The following is an 18,424-nucleotide window of genomic DNA, read 5'->3' as shown; positions in this document are numbered from 1 at the left end:
TTTACTATTTTATGTTGGTGATTCTGATTCGTGTACTGATTCGAAATCTACCAATCACAACACAACCAATCCCTTTAAAACTTTCATTTAAAAATAACTGTCACTGTGTCACTTGTCGGCTACGGCGAAAACGCGAACTTTTTTTTTAAATTTTGATAAAGTTTTTTTGTTTTACGAAAAGAATGTTTAGTAAAAAAGAGGTATACGTTATGGCTGAAGAATATTTGAAAAATGTTCAAATTCCTCCTGAAATCGAAGAACCAACTATTAACTTGGTAAAGAAAATGATGTCTCATGAGTGTTACGGAAATCCGGAGTAAGTACATTTATTATTAATGTTTTTGTATGCTTTTTGAAAAATATATTTTCAGCTATAAATGGTCCTTAAATGATTTTGAATTGGGCGCACGTTTAGGTCGCGGCAAGTTTGGTCGTGTTTATGTGGCCAGAGAGAGAAAAACTGGTTTCGTGGTGGCATTAAAGACACTCCTGAAAAGAGAACTCGTGAAAGGGAATGTAGAAAAACAGATTTTACGTGAAATTGAAATACAGAGTCATTTAAAGTAAGTTTCCACTCGTGCATTCACTTTCTTTCCATTGCGACAAACTATGAACATTTTAGGCATCCAAATATTTTACAGCTTTTGTGCTGGTTTCATGACAGTTACAGAATTTATTTAGCTGTAGAATTTGCAGGAAAAGGAGAGCTTTACAAGCACCTAAAATCAAGTCCTGGAGGGCATTTTAATGAACAACAGTAAGTCTTAAGTTTATTTTATTATGTTTTAGTAATAACTTTTTGTAGGGCTGCTAAGTACACATACCAAGTAGCTGACGCTGTCAATTATTGTCATACTAATCAAGTAATTCACCGAGATATAAAACCAGAAAATCTATTATTAACTTATGAGGATAACATTAAGCTGGCTGATTTTGGGTGGTCTGTTCATTCACCCTCATTAAAACGGAATACAATGTGTGGCACTTTGGACTACTTACCACCAGAAATGGTTGAGAACAAAGTATATGACAAATATGTGGATCATTGGTGTTTAGGGGTGCTTTGTTATGAATTCCTAGTGGGCAATCCTCCTTTTGAAAGCAAAACTAATGATGAAACTTACCAAAAAATTAAAATGGTGCACGTGCTATATCCAGAAATTGTTCCTAAAGGAGCTCAAAATTTAATTTCAAAGGTATGTACATATACAATACATTTCATTTTAGCTAAATGACAAATTACTTTACTGACTATCAGATTTCTAATTTTGTTATACTCATTTATAACTTGTTTGTTGCATGGGTTGTATTACTTAGTTATGACGTTTTTTTAAGATGCATTTTGAGCAAAAAATATGAACACTCATGTTTCCTTTACTCGTTTATTTGACTGAAAATTCGTGAAGGTTGTAGGACTTGCAGAACATGATTTAAAAAAAAATATTGTTATCACTTTGTTTTGAAATTTAAATAAACAAATAAACACTAATTGAAATTATACTGTGAATGTAGCACCATTACTGGATAACCTTTCTTTTACATTTTATTCAATTTTTTTACAGTTTCGTGTATTGTAAAAAAGGCAACTGAAAAAAACACGCTATAACTTTCAACTAACTTTATTTTCCTAAACTTACTGTAAGCTTCCAGTTGACATATATAGTCATATTCAATGAAAAAGCGTACAACTCTTCGTTAAGAATTGCTATTATAAATTGGGGTAATACCGGTAATATGGTATTATGGGTTGTCTATATATGTAATTTTGAGTTAATAACGATAAGCAAAATTTGTTTAAAAATATTTAAGACACTTGTAATTGCATGTAACATTATTATTCCACGACTTACGACAAAGTAAGAGAAAAATTAACACAAACATTTATTACACGTGTGCTTGGAGAAACTTGTGATTTCAAATTACGTAGGTAGTGCTGACAATAATTTAATACTGGTGTTTGATCAGAGCTCCGTTTTGGGCAATGACTTGAGCTAGTCTATTTGGAACTGAGTGGATTAAATTGTAAACTAAAGCTTACTATACGACCACGGCCGTATATACGACCTACAGGCTAGGCAATCCCCAATTCATGTGAGTGTAATCTACTAAAAAAAATTGTTGTCCAATCCGCTATAAAATATAAACAAAGGAGAAAAGACTGTTTGACATGAAGTTATTTTCATAATAAAATTTTATAAAAATACATGGAAATTGTACTTTTCATTTGAGATTTTTTATTTTCATTCACTTGTATTTTTATTTCTAGCTCCTTATTCGTGCAAGTCATAGACGATTGACTCTGTCTCAAGTTATGGAAGATCCATGGATTATCGCTAATAAATAAGTTAGGTTTTTTTTTAGGCAAAATGCATTTATTATGAAGTCTTAATACATATTTATTACGTATATGTTGCTAGCTGTTACCCCTGCAACCCCCACCCACACAAAAAAGTCGCTTTCTAGGAGTCGAAATTTCGAGAAATAACTGTCACACAAACCACACACTACCAAGTGTGTGGTCTGTAGTAACATAGTCCCTTTCGTTCGTCGTATGCCGTTGAGTCCGGACTAAGGTCCTTCGGTTCGGTGTATTGTAGTTCTGTAAAATTGTTTGGACATCGTCGAGGAAGATCGGTATAAGTAGGGTAAGTCATTTATCCATAAATCCATATTCCCCAATTTTTTGTTTGCTATTATTCGACTTCTGCATCTAAACATATGGTCCTTCTAGCCGGATTGTTTAATTACCCCATTAATGTTACTGGTTGGACCCTTGAACAAAGGTCCAAACAGAAACTTCCACTACACGTGTGAAACGTCATTACTTAGAATTTGTTTTTCAAAAGACTTTGTAATGGCGGTCAAACTCAAGGAGGTTCCAAACACTTGTTTACTCTGTTCGTTTCGGTATGTGCAGGGACGGACTGGACAGGGGAGCCGGGGTGCTGGAGCTGGTGGGTCCTTAAGCTCCAATACTTCCTTACCAAAAAAAAAAAAAAAAAAAACATTTTAAATGTGTGCGAATTCATTTCGAGTAATTTAAATTTCTGGAAAATGGTAACACACATCACTTACTGGCTGGAGAAACAGAAAGAAGTAAAATCTTTTCTGGGTAATTTGGATAAACCCGCTGCACACATGTCCCGATTCCGACTGCGAGTCTCTAATTCATAAACATTTATGGGCAACCTACCACAACCAATACAGAGACAGATTTTACAATATTTGTGGACAGTGCGAACCATAGTTAACGATACCAAACTTATACTAGCAGGCGTCCATCGTAGGCAATCACGCCCACCCAACAATGTAACTCTGTACAGGCTACGATCGACGTGCAGACACTCGAAATTGTCAGAAGATGCGTGGAAACAACATCAACTCGCGGCAGATTCGGCATTGGTACGCGTTAAGAGGCCGTACTCAACTAAATATTCTGTAAATAACCATACCTCGATACCTCTTGCACAGAGATCAATTAACCGACTGAAAAAGAGAAGAAAACAAATTGTATAATGTTTTTTTTTATTGGCTGCATCAACCAGAATTACAAAATTTTCAAATTTAGCGCTCTAATTTCGGGCGAAAGACCTCGAAGGCCGGTTCCAGGATGCTTCTGAAACGATCAGAAAACAAAAATCCGTCACAGATTTATTAGGAAAACAATAAAGTTAAATAGATAAGAGAAGACAGACTTCAAAAATTTTCGAGATTATGATTCACAGTACCTATTACAAACAATAGTTATCTATTATGCCCTCACTTAAGGTGCAAGATTCGATCAATAAATTTTTTTTTGTAGGTACACTATTCCGTGTAAAGACGGCTATTTAACAAGGCCATGCTCACATAAATATAATTACTATCCAACAGCTCATAATTCATACATATAAAATGACAGTACAGACCTTTATTAGAAGAATTTTACCCAACTTACATATGTAACAAACAATTTTAGAAAAATTTTAACCGGACTTCAAATTGATAGAACGAACATTTTGCATTAATGAAATTGCGTAATCAAACTCGAGTACGGGCAAAATGACTACCCACCTACATGTTGGAACCGAGGCACATTTAACAAAACGTCCCCTGTTCTTCGCTGTCCTTCTCGTCGGCGGAAACACCATAAAAATGCGATTTCTAGATCACTGAACCCTATAATGACAAGACAAAACAGCATTAAACGTCAGTTAACAACCATGCAAAATTAAAATTAAAAAGAGAAGAGTTTATAAAAAGGATTCGTTGAAAAGAATTACAAACCGTCTTCTCTGTGGAGCCGCAGCCGCTCTTCATAGCAAGCTGGAGACGTTTTTCGGAAGCTGAAACAACAATTTAACTCAGGTAAGGTCATCAACAACCATTAGTAAATACAGTTTAAAATAATAATAATAATAGACAACTAAACATTTAGTTAAGTTCTGTAATGACCCAAACCTGCTCCCCAATATTGCGCCTGAGCTTTGTGAACTCAACAAACCTTGAAAATTGAATTTGACCAATGGTCGTGAACACTTAGCAAGATTAGGACCTACGTTGTATTAAGTTAATATGGCGGCAGGCGGTTCAGATCTATAGCGAAGTGAGCAAACCAACGAGTGGGGGAAGAACGCAAGTATAAAGACACATACATTTTTGTAACGGGAGGGCGCCTTTAATTTTTAACGATCACACAATGAACGAGTTATACACATTCCAGACTACAATTACAATTATGCGACACACGTTGTCTTGTCTACAAAGATTTATATCGTTCCACACGTTCCTTCTAACAATACAATTTTATTAGTACTTGGGCATGCGGAACAGTGACTCCCAGTCGCGTTCTCGCCATGGAGAAAAACGTATCACTTTGCAAGGGGAAAAGCAGAAGGTTTATTCTTCGACATGCAATGGCAGACAAGTATCACGTCGCTAAGACCACAGAACACTCACTAAGACGCTAAGAGAGCGAAAGACAGGGGAGGGGGGAGAAAGAGAGGTAAGGAAAGAGAGAGAGAGAGAGAGAGAAAGGGAGTCGGGGCCGGGAACGGCCCCCTGTACAAAAGTTTTCTGTCCGGGCCCGCCGGCATCGTGGCGCGATGTATTGTAAAAACGTTCCATTTGTATACAATAAATTTTACAATGTCATTACGAGCTTAGATCATATAATAAATAGATACCAATACTCAAACTGAAAGCTGTGACTAGACATGAAGCTATCTGTTGTTGTTTTCTACGTCAAGGGGAGTAGTATAATGCTATCCTTGTGTGATCACCACATCTTCATCTTTGTTATATGCATTTCATCTGTATATGTCTATTTCACTTCCATCCTTGTACCGCACCAGCGCAACAAATCGCTTTTGACAGATGTTTCTTCTAACCTCTCTTTCGAGTTCTTGTACGAAAAACAATTTTAGAATTTAGAACAATGTGATAACCCAAACTTCCCGCCTTAAAATTTGACCTTGAAACAGTTTGAAAGGCCCGCGAAAAATTCAAAAATTCAAAGTTTGGCCTTGGCTGTGATCGTCTAACTAATGAGAACCTACGTTGTGTGTTTTTTTTTTGTGGTTTTGAAAAAATGGCGGGAAGAAGTTCTTTCATACAAGTGCATACACTGTCGAGAGCGCAAGAAATAATAGACAAAATTAGGAGCCTTCCTAAGGAGGAAAAAGAAACGAAGAACGACAGACGCTCGATTTGCCCTTCTGGCGAGTCCGCAGGGCCAAGGCATCATCGGTCTTCATTCCCCAAAACCCCCTGGGGTTTTATTCACCGACATATTACATGTCGGACACCTTAAGATATGTGAAAGAAAACACTCGCGAATTGTCAGACATACACATATGAAAACCGAACAAATACAAAACCCTACACATATGTAAATTGGATGGCAGAACCCGAATCATTATGAGAGTGTGGCGATCGAACAAACATAGAACAAAATATAACAATTTCATTTATGAGCACAGCAAAATACCCAGAGGGAGTGTCGTAGCGTGAGCGAAGTTTGGAGCTCCCGGTCTGGGCTGGTTTCCCCCGCGACGGTGATTCTATCTACACCAAGCCTGCCAGACATCACCCCTCCATTACGAACATGTTGTCCAAGCAGGCCGTTTCGGCCTAAAACTAGCGGTGAAGTCTCGTCAACTACTACCTCGTCGTCAAGACCGTTCCCACTGAAATCTAGTTCAAAGCCTGCACATATGTGCAGAGAGCGCGACACATTCCGCTACCGCAACTAGGAACTGCGCCCATCGCCGACACTACGTGTTATTGTGTTATTTACCTCCAATTCTATTTAGATGTTCAATCTCTATGACTCTAATATTAAATGACAACCGAACAAGTGTTAAAGTTTCAACAAAGAGCAATACACAACATTTAAATTCGCCACACACTCTTACGAAAATTCAACAACAAATAATTCTTAATTGAGATTAAATTTGGACATCAGATAATTTATATGATAGAAATATTCATCAACAAAACATTTACATGATCAAAACTTAGTAAAGCTTTATAAAACAAAGATCTGGTGTGAAATAAACTTGTGCAAATAAAATATCATGTTAGGTCAAAACTGCAGAGCATGGAAATTTACGTTCAATTGAAATTATACAACAAGGAAAATTACTGAAGCTAGAATTGTGAGATAAAGAAAAATTGCATGAGGTGAGACATTACAAAGTTAACAAATTTACATGTGATTAATAATAATTCGTGTCCAGTCAGGTTATTGGTTAAAATTCAAAACGTGAAATTATTCAGCTACATTGTGGGCCATTATTACACTTACATTTCCCCAAACAAAACACATAAACAAACATGGCAGACAAGCTGCAGTTGCAAAATGGCGTTGGACGAATTCGTCATTCCAAATAATAGGCGTCGAAAATATGCGCTGCAAAAATACGATGAATCCTGTGGCGTTGTATAAACGATGTGCTAAATCCAAAGAATAAAAGCACGTCCCCCCCATGACCCACAACGTTGTTATTTTGTTCAATAGATTCAGTCAAAACATGTGCTCGATTAAAAGAAACAAATGGACGCTTCAAAATGGCCGCTGCCTGAACAAAGAACGGTGAAAATAACAACTCGTTTGCCGCCATCCAAAATACAGATTTCACAAATATAGCTAAATAAAGCATGGCCCGAACTAGAAATCACTTCCTGTAAAGCCCTACTGCGATGGATTTTTAAATGAAAGGTAAAAAAACGAGATTAGTGGAAAAAGGCGCACGCGTCGCTGTGTCACGAGGTCAGAAGTATCGTCGGGGCTTGAAACTCGCGGCGAAACAGGTCCCAGTCGAAAACGTGTTCAAAACATACCTCTCCAAAGATGCGAAGATTTCGACACGGCTTACCGCCAAAAGGAACGCAAAAACCTCGTCGTAAGAACGATGAGAAATCAGGAACACCCAATGGCTCAACGGTGGCTGCTAGGTTTTCCAATGGAACCGGATCAACACTGGAAAAACAAAACACAACAGCAAAAGGCACAGAATAATTCACAATCAAAAATACAACCTGTTGCTCGAAGCGCTCGAAAAGAAATCGACCGTTTGTTCCAAGCGGTCAAAGCGAAGTGACCGTTTTCAAGACAATATCACCCTCGCTTTGCGCATCTCTGTTTCTTTGGGGTGGTTGGTTGCCAACCTCTCCTTCTTCTCACTAACCGTTTCTTGTGCGCGCGGAATTCGTTTGAAATTTAAAAATTCGAATTGGATCCTTACAACAAAGATCCTATTTTAAGTGATGTAATCATAAAGGATCACAATTGCAGCCCAATAATTTACTGTTCCTTTCGTTATCTACTGTGAATTATTTATAAAATCAAACTGTCAACATCTTTCGTACGAAGTTAGTTCAGACATACTTCCTAAAATTTAGGCGCGCAAAATTCAAATAGTGATCAGTAGACAGCGGATTTCTGTCGGGCTACGTCACGATTATAGGTGGGGACGCGCCGCATCGCCGGGACTCAGTAGCGGGTGATAGGTAATCACTGAATTTAATTGTCACTTGATTCCATAAATACAATTAACGATTTATTAATCAAACGGCTAAGTAAATGAGAACTGGAATTAACAGCAGAGTGCAACGAAGCAGCGTTATTCTAATCTCAAATAAACGAAGTGCAGTCGGTATAACTGCAATGAATTCCCATCCCGTACGAGCCGTACCGAGTTTGGCCTTGTCTAGCCCGACAGAAATCCGCTCTCTAGTGATCAGGCAAGGATAGCTTGATTGTAATCCCTCTATGCACAAGAGAGATGTGTGACAGGAGGATGTCGTCACAGGCTCTGCTAGGGGAAGAACACGGCGTGGTGGTATCTATTTATTATATGATCTAAGATTACGAGGCGTTGGCTAAGCTGTTCACCCACCGAGTATCCCACCGACTTGGCACGCGTCGTGTTTATTCAATCAGAAGAAGGATAGCTAAGAAGCGCTCCGATTACTGGTCTTCTAGCTGCCTGGTTTTAAAATTGCAATTTACGGTGGGTATGAACTGCTGTGAAGCTAATTGGTTCAACCCGTAATAAAATTTTATTGTATACAAAAGACGCGTTGTTACTGTACCATTGACTACCGGCCGTTCCACGAGAAGCTGCTGCCCCTGAATATAACTGCTGCCCCGCCTAAAAGGTCTGATGGGCCCGCGGTAACCAGGTCCTGCTCAGTGTGGAATGGGATTAGAGACGGCGTTAATCACTTATGGATCACTCGCGGAACGAGAAAAAAAAAGAAACCAAACCTACACTTCATCTATTATTCAGCAAAATTCTGAGGTGACGTCATCAATTTTTTAGGAAGGATGAGCAAATACATTTTGATCAAAATTTTACCATGCTTATAATAACTGTAAACCATCTGCAACATTTCAAAGCATTTGGTTTTGCAGATTCCAAATTAAATTACCTACAAAATATTGTTTCATAATTTTGATTTTTTTTCCAAAAATCTGGACGTTTCTGATAAAAACTCAATTCGGGGTCATAAACTACATGTGTAGGACTGTTATTTTATAAAATTTAAAACCCATTTTAAAGAATACATAATAAACTGGGAGTACTGGGACGAAATGATTCCCTTCGTAATAAAGGCTTATCGGAACAGCACAAAAGCACAAAAGAAACACCATTTTTCCTAAAGCATAGAGGAGATATGGAACTACCGTTCCATAGCTTACTCAATTCAACCAGAGTCCGCTACAATTTCGATGAACATTACGCGAGTGAACTAATGGCAAGGTTGCAACATGCCTTATAAACGGCCCAATACAATCTGGAGAGAAACAATCAACTGAGGTGACAAACGCAACAAGAAAACCAAATACCAACATTACCAACCAGGAGACAAAGTGTATCTTTTTACACCAACAGTAAAAGGAAAGAAATTAGCATCAAAATTTTATCTAAAATGGAGCAGAAGAATAAGAAAACGAACTACCAACGAGAGACAGCGAAATAAGCAGTGACGAAGACGAGGGAGATCGAAAAATAGAAAAGAGAATTCTAGAAGATTTAGACGGATTATAATAATTATTTGCATTCGAAGAAGGAGCTTGCAGCGAAGAAGAAGGCTGAAATAGAAGAACCACCAGACGACGAAAAAGAAGGAACCGGACAGCCACATCCTTACCGTACAAGAAGCAAGGGCAACAACCTTGAGTACTACGCAAATGAATATAACCCAAAATACTTATACATACACCGTTAAAGATAGATACCACGTAGAAAAGGAGGACCATCATTATTATAGATAACATTAGTAACACAAAACGTAGAAGAACCAGGGCCTAAGTACTAAGACTACACATTAATTGCAGAGGAGTATATCGCCATCTTAACATGGATTGGCCTAACCAGACCAGTCGCATCCCTAATCGTTTACCCATCAACAAACATCACAATGGATATCGTTAAATGACGTAGACGAATGCCTGGGCCTGGACCCAGAATATGGATACATATGTGCAAACATGTCTCGTCGAAGTGACACGTTCCATAACATACTGTGGCATGCATAGTCACAGTAGTATACTAAGGCGAGGTCTTTACACCTATGTCCATACCGCAGGTAGAGATGGTTGCAAATCGATTCATCAATACCAGGAATGTAGGGGATTCGACGGACAAATCATTTCACGTGTCTGACCAAACAGCACCATCAGCACCACCGTAACACTTGCTGGAGGATTGTCGATTGGCGGAACTTGCCAAGGAACAATACTCGGAAAATGGAGTCTCATGGGTAGTCGTCACAGCCACCGTGAAGATAACAGTGCAAGATTACTTAGCCACTTTAAAACTAGAACAGAACGAAATCACACTGAGAGGAGGAGTCACCTGTTCATTTCTAAACAGATACTGCATCGACACAATAATTTGAGAATCGGAGTGGAATTTTATAGAACCAGCAAAGTGCGACACCGCAGCCACACTATTGATTGGAGAAGGCCACCTAGTTTATCAAAGAAACTCATCAGCACCAACCAAATACATCGTCTTGGGTCAAGGAGACAAAATATTCGCCCTATCCTTGTAAAAACAGGACGCCGCCAAAACAATAATCGAAAGAACATATGCTCACACTATCTACAGACGATGCTTACTTACCTAATCAGTTCAATAACAAAAGGAAGGAATGGATACGTAGGAAAAATAGCAGGTGAAGTGTTATACATTTCATAGTGTACTCTATAGTGTAGTAGAAATTCGACGCGAGAAAAATTGTTACCTAGACCTCCCCGTAAAAATAGACAACCAAACTTTCTACACGTCACCAGTCACCAGAATTTTGCAACGATGCGCGGAACAAATAGAATGCAACACTTTCATGCCACCTCTATATCACAATAACAACCAATGGAGAAGCTTCAGCTCAAATCTAAGAAACGCACAACACTGGCAGTGGACACTGTAACAACCCAAACATTCAAAAGTGGCCATGAGCCATGAACTGTGATCGTCAACAAAATGTGAACCCTACGTTGTGTTTTGAAATGAAGGAATGTGTTCTGATGCAAAGTGGTGAACCGCAAAGGTAGAAAAGTAACCTTGAATTAACGACACGAAATTATGGTGTGAATAATTTTATTAAGTTTCTTTTTAGGGCTGTACAGCTACAAAAATCTCGTTCTTTTCAAATGCGAGATTACATACTTCGATCACGTAAACATAGCGTGTTCTTAAATGTACTCAATGCTCTGGTTTGCAACTTCTTATCTAAGGGGAGTGAAAGGCAATGTCCAAATCATTGTGATGGAGTGGTGGCAAATTTCAGATTTTTATATTTTTTGACGGTCGACAAAAAAAACGATTTAACTAACATCGAACTATTTCTTTGTACTAACCACATCTACTTAGGTAAAACCAAGCCGCGATGTCTCCACATTCCAGAAGCGTCCGCTATCTTTTTGTTGGCGCCTACGCCCTGCGGCAGTTTTCAAAGTTTATTCCGCAACTATACTCCATCCACCATGTGACACATGACACTGGCTACCTCCAGCAAAGTTTACTTTACCAGCAGGACACCCTTCGCATATCACGCGTTACTGGAATCCGGTATGCGCATAAACAGTCATATGAATGGCAGGAAAAAATTGTCAATCTAGACTTGGGCCGAACTCGACAACCGAATTCAATATAGCAAAATTAATGAAACAAGAATACATCGTGAATCAAATTCCCCAACACATTAATACATAAAACACATGTTAAATATCGCCAAAAACACAAAATATCGTTCGGTACATACGTCGCTTTGAGAGGTACGTCCGAGTTTCAACGTTCCAAAATTGGAGTCATAGAACACATAAAACATAACACAAAATTAGCATAAAATTCCCTTGCCTCTTTCGAATCCACGACGACATTTATTTCGCTGATTATTATTTCCAACGCGACTAAATCTTTAAAATCTAAATCTTGAATACTGCCAATTATTATTACTATGTTAGAATTCCAAATGGGAATTTATTTCATTTAAATAAAAGAACCATCCCTCCCCTGAGACATCTCATAGTTTAGAATATTATATTATTATTGCATCGAAACATTTCTGGTATAATTTTGCGTTTTTTTTTTATTGTTATACAAGAAAATAAAATGTATAATTTCTAGAGACTTCGTGATATTAAATAACTATATTATCTTTTTTAACAAATCCGAACACGTTCCAGGAAATCCAGTAGCTGCTCAGTCGCCGCCGTCGTAGTACGTTAGATCGACGAATTATCTATTAAAAATCATCATAAACTCTACTTACACATAGGGATAACGATAGTACAGTGTCCTTTTAATCTACTGTCAATTTGCCCTTCGGTTAAATTTTACTTGATTTATATTTTACCAATAAAATGAAATGTACAAGTCTCAAACATGTAATTTCAACACTGCGGACTTGCATCCTAACACAACTACTGACTGAATAAATATGCACGTGTACACCAGTGGCGGCTCGTGAAGTTTTCTTCAGAGGAGGCTCAAATTTGAAAACCAATACTTTTTATATCCTTCATTATCTGAATAATTTTTTTGTCATGCTCACGAAAAGAACACTATAGATAAACTATTTGCATCGATTAGTCTTTTCAAAATTGCCCTATTTTCACCAACTTTCTCGTTATAGTTCTCAATATCCCTCTTATGAGCGGAATCTAAAGTAGTAGAAGAAAATATGTGTTCCTGTGATTTTTCATGCCTTTACACTGCAGATGAGACTGACTTATTTTCGTTGCTCATTCTCGTTAAGTATAAGTAATATTAATATGCCGATAATACCAGCTGCTTTTAACGATCAGAAATAAAACGCAAATAAATGATATAAAAAACACCTTAGGCTTTACGTAGGTACTAAAGCCTAAACACCATTCACCACTGAATAGGGAGCACTCGAAACCACCTCAATGTTTTTCCAATTTACACTCGATCGCGCGAGTTAATAAGAAAGAGATAAAATAATCCGTGCGACTTGATCTGAAAAGAGATGCACTAGCCGGAGGCTAGCGGCCTGAAGCGGCACCCCGATGAACATTTTAGCCAATGCAGTGCTGAATGACTATGCGTCAAGGTTGCGGTCTCAATAGTAAGATGCATTCTCGGCGGAGGCTAGCTTCTACGGCTGAAGCCAAACGCGGAGTGGTGTGAATTATGATTTAAGGGCGCAAATATAATTTTTTTCGATATTTTAACCTGATATATGATGAAAGTAAATTAAATCAAACAAAATATTCTGAATAGTAACAAATGTCTATAAAAATACAAATTCTTTCATCGAAAAAATTAGAGGAAGCTCAGCTCCAAAAAACAGAGGAGGCTCAGCCTCCCCTGCCTCCTCTGAGGAGCCGCCACTGGTGTACACACATATATCAAGGTGCAACTCCTCACAAAATGGTAGTCATTGAGTTGCCATGTCACCGCAACCTTGGAACAAGAAACTGAGACCAACAACTCAGAGCTGAACCCATCAAACCCAAACAATCCATTGAGATGCATCATAATTATCAGTCTTATCGCACTCTGAAGAGCGCATTCTTGTACGATTAAGTAAGCAGTAAGTATTATTGGCATAATTTTTATGGTCTTACAAAGTTAACAGTCAGAAATAATACAAAAGTTTTGCTAATAACACAGATTGCAAACCAAGAGACGTAAGAGTAAACCGCGAACATTTAGGTGCTCGCATTTTATTTTTTGCTAAAGAATGTTGTGACGGGCCGTCACAAAATCAGTACCAATTTTAACGAAAGTAATTGATAGTGGCGATTTTTATGGATGTGCGGTTCTGCGCATGTTGTTCGCAGTGTCTGACAAGCGCAATGATATTGATATTTGCGAATATGCGAATTTTGTTCTTACGTTTGAGGATTGGATGGCACTATATGCAGATTTGGACACGCGTGTTAAGTAATTAAAATTTATAAATTTGCGAATTTTGTTTTTATGTTCTAGGGATTTGTTTTTCAGCTTTTTATTGCGATTTTCTGTTGAACTGACTTTATGATGGCACGTCACAACATCTCTCGTCTCTGAAGTAATTGCAATCAAACAAATTCAGTTTCTTATATCTATACTTCTATACTTATATAATAAAGCTGAAGCTGTTGTTTATTTGAACACGCTAATCTCAGAAACTACTGGTTCAAATTCAAAAAATCTTTTTGTGTTGGATAGTCCATGTATCATATCTACATATAGGCTATATAAAATCACGCTACGATCATTAGGAGCGAAGTAGCAATGAAAAATTCGGAAAAACGGGAAAATTATTCCTCCTTTGACAGCTTCCGTTGCTTACGCTGCTTAAACGGTTAAAGTTACGTAAAAATCATGTATAACGAAATTGTTCCCCTCTAAAAGTTCTAAAGAAAAGTCCGCGACAGCATATGTCTATCTTTTAAGGTCGAGTCAGTATAACCTTTTTTATGGTAATGAAATTTGTTCTAAAATAATAATGCATTATGTATAAAATTCTCGCGTCACAATGTTTGTAACCGAACTTCTCCGAAATGTGTAGACCGATTTGTATGAAATTTTGTATGTCTATTCGGTAGGTCTGACAATAGGTTGTAAACTATTTTTTAAACCCCTAAGTGATAAGGGTGGCCCACCCTAAAAAATTTTTGTCTATTTTTTTGACACATTTTTTTATTTTTATTTTTCTAAGATTTGGCATCAAAAAATACACATAACCCTAAATTTTCACCTTTCTACCACCAACCCCCATTTATTAATCATCTATAAAATAAAAATCAATTGCTGTTCCTATTAGTCTCGCTAAGACTCAAAAACGGCTTGACCGATTTGAAGAAATTTTTATATTACGGGGATTGTTTATAAATTAAAAAAATAGGGGAAACTTAAAAGAACAGCTAAAAAATCAAAAAATCCTAAAAATTTTGTATGGGAATCGCCACTTCAAATTAATTTCAATGGTTGTCGTCTAACTGACGTGTCATACAAAACTAATTCTATCGTGCGATTGTAAAAAGTATATTGCATTTCAAATCGTTCTTCGTTTTTTCGTAAAAAAACGGATATGGAAGTTGATCAGCGTTGTGCTCATAATCAACATAATAGTCAAACATTGAAGCGAGACATTGGGTGGTATGAATAAAACTGAGTAGATACTTATATTCGAAGTACGAAGTACCTACTTCATTATTACTCTTATATACTTGAACATCTACTCTATGTACTGAGTACCTACTGGGAAACATTGTATCTCCCCGGCCACAAACTGAACATCTACGCGTTTTGTGAGCATTTAATCTAGAAATGAGCATCGGCGTGGCAAATAACTGAGCTGTCTGTAAAGTAGCTTAGAAAACCAGTAGGATCGTTGTAAGAGTGAATTTTAACTAAACATGGTGACTTTCATGAATGTGGAACGTCGTCAAAAGGTGCATTCAGTTTGAAAAACACATTAGGAGCAGGAATATCGAAAACTTTTCATGTAATTAACTTTTATTTATGCATAAATTGTGCAGTGCGTTTTTTCTAACACTGGCCATAGAGATTCCCATCTCAAAGTGTCTACCCCATACTAACTTATATTTTGGTGACTCGATTTTTGCCTTGATGGTTGAACACTGTCATTGTTGTCCTTTTTTGTTGTATCGAGATGCTACTTGAGCATCAACTGTTACTTACTGAAGTATTAGTATCATCTAGAAAAACTAGAAATATTTTGATTTGATATTCGAGTAGATACTTCGTATTTCGAGTATGAGCATCTACTGAGTTTTATTTATATCAACCATTGTCAAAAAATTGATCGAACGTTGTTTCGACAGAACTTCCTTCGCACCAAAAGTATAATGAAACATATTCAGCATTTTCGAGTTGAGTCTTTTCTTCACACAATTTTGTGATGACCTAATCAACATTTACTATCAACACGTAGGTATACCACCTTGGATTGGTGCAGTGTAATACTAAAAATAACTGTATTGTATTCCCAAAATTATCTGCGAAAATCGAGTGAGCCATTCCATCAATTTTTTGGGGGGAATAAATAAATATTCTTAACAATTTACCATGCCTACAATAACTTTAAAACGTCTGCAAGATCTCAAAGTATTCATTTTTGCAACTCTTGAGTTATTCACTAAAATAAATTGACTGATCCATATATTTTTTTGAGTCACTGTAAAAGCAAATCTAAAAAATATGAATGCAGTGATAAATTACGAAAATATACTGATGATATTTTCCACATTTTAGATAGGATTTATTCGGCAAAATCTTGAGATGACGTCTTCAAGTTTTTGGGCTTGATAAACAGATATATTTTGATTGAAAACCTACAATGTCAAACAGTAACTTCAAAACGTCTGCAATATTTCAAAATTCAGTTTTGCAATTCTTGATTCAATCAATAAAATAAATTGACTCAGTGATTAATTTTTTTGAGACACCCCCTATAAGCAAAAGTAAAAAATATGAATGGAATGATAAATCACAAGTATAGTCTCATCCTATTTTGGACATTTTAGATAGGATTCATTTGGCAAAAGTTTGGGCTGACGCCATCAATTTTTTGGAGGGGATAAGTGAAATATATTTTGAATAAAAATTTATTATGCTTATCATATGTTTAAAACATCTGCAAGATTTCAAAGCATTCGATTTTGCAGATTCAAAATTAAATTGTAGGTGAAACGGAGTTCACGGGGTCAGCTAGTAAATTATAAAATTGGATTGGATTGATTGTTAAGATCTACTGTGTTCTTAAAATTTTGGAAAAATTAAATACATTAACTTAATCGATAATTCTCATTAATTATTTGAACTATCCTTTGTACTTAATTTAAACAAATAAAAGTATGAAATATATATAAACAACATTGAATCTTGATAAATATTTATTTAACAGTTTTCTAAAATGTCGCCATCAAAGTATTTAAATATTATTGGAAGTTTTATAATCATTAGATCTAGCTTAATATTTTGCCAACATATTATGGACAAATTATAAAATTTCGTTTTATTTACAACTTTTATATTTAACGGAACATGTTACACGATAAATTTCGGGTCAAAAAACTTCGAAATCGCCTCGTGAAATTTCTGGTACGGACGAACAGACAAATTTCATAAACATTTTAGTGTCTATCTAATCTAAAGCACACCTCAAGTTTTGTAGTAATTAGTAGTTTCAGTGGTTGTACGCCTAATATAATCGCCCACAGACAAAGAAAAACAAACATATAAATATGCATGCATAAAACTTCTGTAATAACAACTACATTTGTAATAACTGTTACTTTTTTTATTGTAACATATACGTTTTTGCCTATGTTAGGTACTTAGTAGAGCCGTGGTTCTGCTGTGTTTACATTGATTTTTTACAATATATTAGCGCAAAGCATTTTTTTTTTTTTGGAAAAAAAGCTACGTAACATTAACAATAAACCATAAAGTTAATAAATTTAGTCTTTCCACATTTGTTTACAAACAAAATCAATCAGTTCTTATCGTCATTTCAAATTTTTCTACGGATTTTTCCGCGAAGCTGTTTATATAATTTTCAGTGATATATACTTTAAATGACGGCATGTGAAACTTGTGTTTGCTTTTATTACTTAAACATACAAATTTTTTAGAAACTAACACAGTTTAATATGTAATTATGAAATTTAACTAGTGCTTACTAGTGCTTACATGACCTACGAGGGGTATTGATATATGTATAGTTACAGCTTTGGCTATTTACCATAAACAAAAATGACAACGGTTGCCATGAGAAAAATTAGGGTGTTTGACACATAAGCGCACCAAGTTTGATCGCAAAAAGTTTGTCGGTTTTCAATCAGGAATTTAAAAAAAGCAAGGCAGGCAAAAATTGCAATTTTGACAAAACTGAGTAAACTGAGTATAGTTCTCTGATAAAGTACCTTTTTTTGAAAGGTTTGTCCAGCAAAGAAATTTATGGCAATATGGTGGATATACTGAAAGATAGGTGGCCTTCATATGCCACTATAAAAAACTGGACTGTGGAGTTCAAGGGGGATGGAATAGAGGTAAAAGATGAGCACCGTGCGGAAGACCACTTTCTGTGTCTACTTCAAAAAACATCGATGCTGTACATGACTTGATTTTAGAAGATCAACCAACTGGGCTAAAACGTATAGCTTTGAACATTACTTGTAAACGTGTTTTCTTGTTCCTCACTTGTAAACATGAATTTACCAAGTCACTGTATTCAACATGAAAATGTCATGGCTATAGCCTGTAAAAATTTTTACTTCCTCTTGTCTTGTTAAAGCTCGTTTACTGTCGTCTGAACTAACTCGGTAAATTAGCCTTTACACGCACCCTGCCTGTAAAGCGTTACCGTGGCAGCTTTACAGGCACCGTGCCTGTAAAACGTTGTCATGACAGCACCGGAATCAAACACACATTCGCTGCGTCGGCCTTTT

The 18,424-nt window shown here is 36.6% G+C and overlaps 2 protein-coding genes across 5 annotated transcripts in view; one reads left to right on the top strand and one right to left on the bottom strand.

Moving 5' to 3' along the window:
- The first annotated feature begins 112 nt into the window (after positions 1–112).
- On the top strand, positions 113–4,059 carry LOC135121515 (aurora kinase B-like). 3 transcript variants are annotated; one of them, XM_064045837.1, is made up of 5 exons: positions 113–316; positions 372–563; positions 623–757; positions 806–1,196; positions 3,803–4,059. In XM_064045837.1, exons 1-5 carry the CDS (start codon positions 183–185, stop codon positions 3,818–3,820), a joined length of 870 nt encoding a protein of 289 aa, XP_063901907.1. In that variant the 5' UTR covers positions 113–182; the 3' UTR covers positions 3,821–4,059. The 3 variants fall into 3 exon arrangements, with proteins under 3 accessions (XP_063901907.1, XP_063901892.1, XP_063901899.1); XM_064045822.1 differs by lacking the exon at positions 3,803–4,059 and adding an exon at positions 2,267–2,408; XM_064045829.1 differs by lacking the exon at positions 3,803–4,059 and adding an exon at positions 1,336–1,374.
- LOC135121485 (xyloside xylosyltransferase 1) overlaps positions 2,503–18,424 on the bottom strand; it is a 70,304-nt gene continuing 54,382 nt past the window's right edge. The window contains exons 2-5 of one of the 2 annotated variants that reach the window (XM_064045813.1): positions 4,267–4,325; positions 4,054–4,158; positions 3,076–3,616; positions 2,503–2,979 (exon numbers count right to left, since the gene is read on the bottom strand). In XM_064045813.1, the coding sequence (XP_063901883.1) occupies positions 3,573–3,616; positions 4,054–4,158; positions 4,267–4,325 (208 nt within the window). In that variant the 3' untranslated portion in view covers positions 2,503–2,979; positions 3,076–3,572. Of the gene's footprint in view, positions 2,980–3,075; positions 3,617–4,053; positions 4,159–4,266; positions 4,326–18,424 lie in introns of those variants that run through there. The other variant, XM_064045809.1, reaches the window with a different exon arrangement.

The sequence above is a fragment of the Zophobas morio genome, unplaced genomic scaffold, assembly GCF_036711695.1.
Source record: "Zophobas morio isolate AGI-343-1 ecotype UQ-CSIRO unplaced genomic scaffold, CSIRO_AGI_Zmor_V1 ptg000005l, whole genome shotgun sequence".
NCBI lineage: Eukaryota > Metazoa > Arthropoda > Insecta > Coleoptera > Tenebrionidae > Zophobas > Zophobas morio.
Note: the sequence above shows the minus strand (reverse complement) of the source record. Positions and strands in the feature narration are given on the sequence as shown.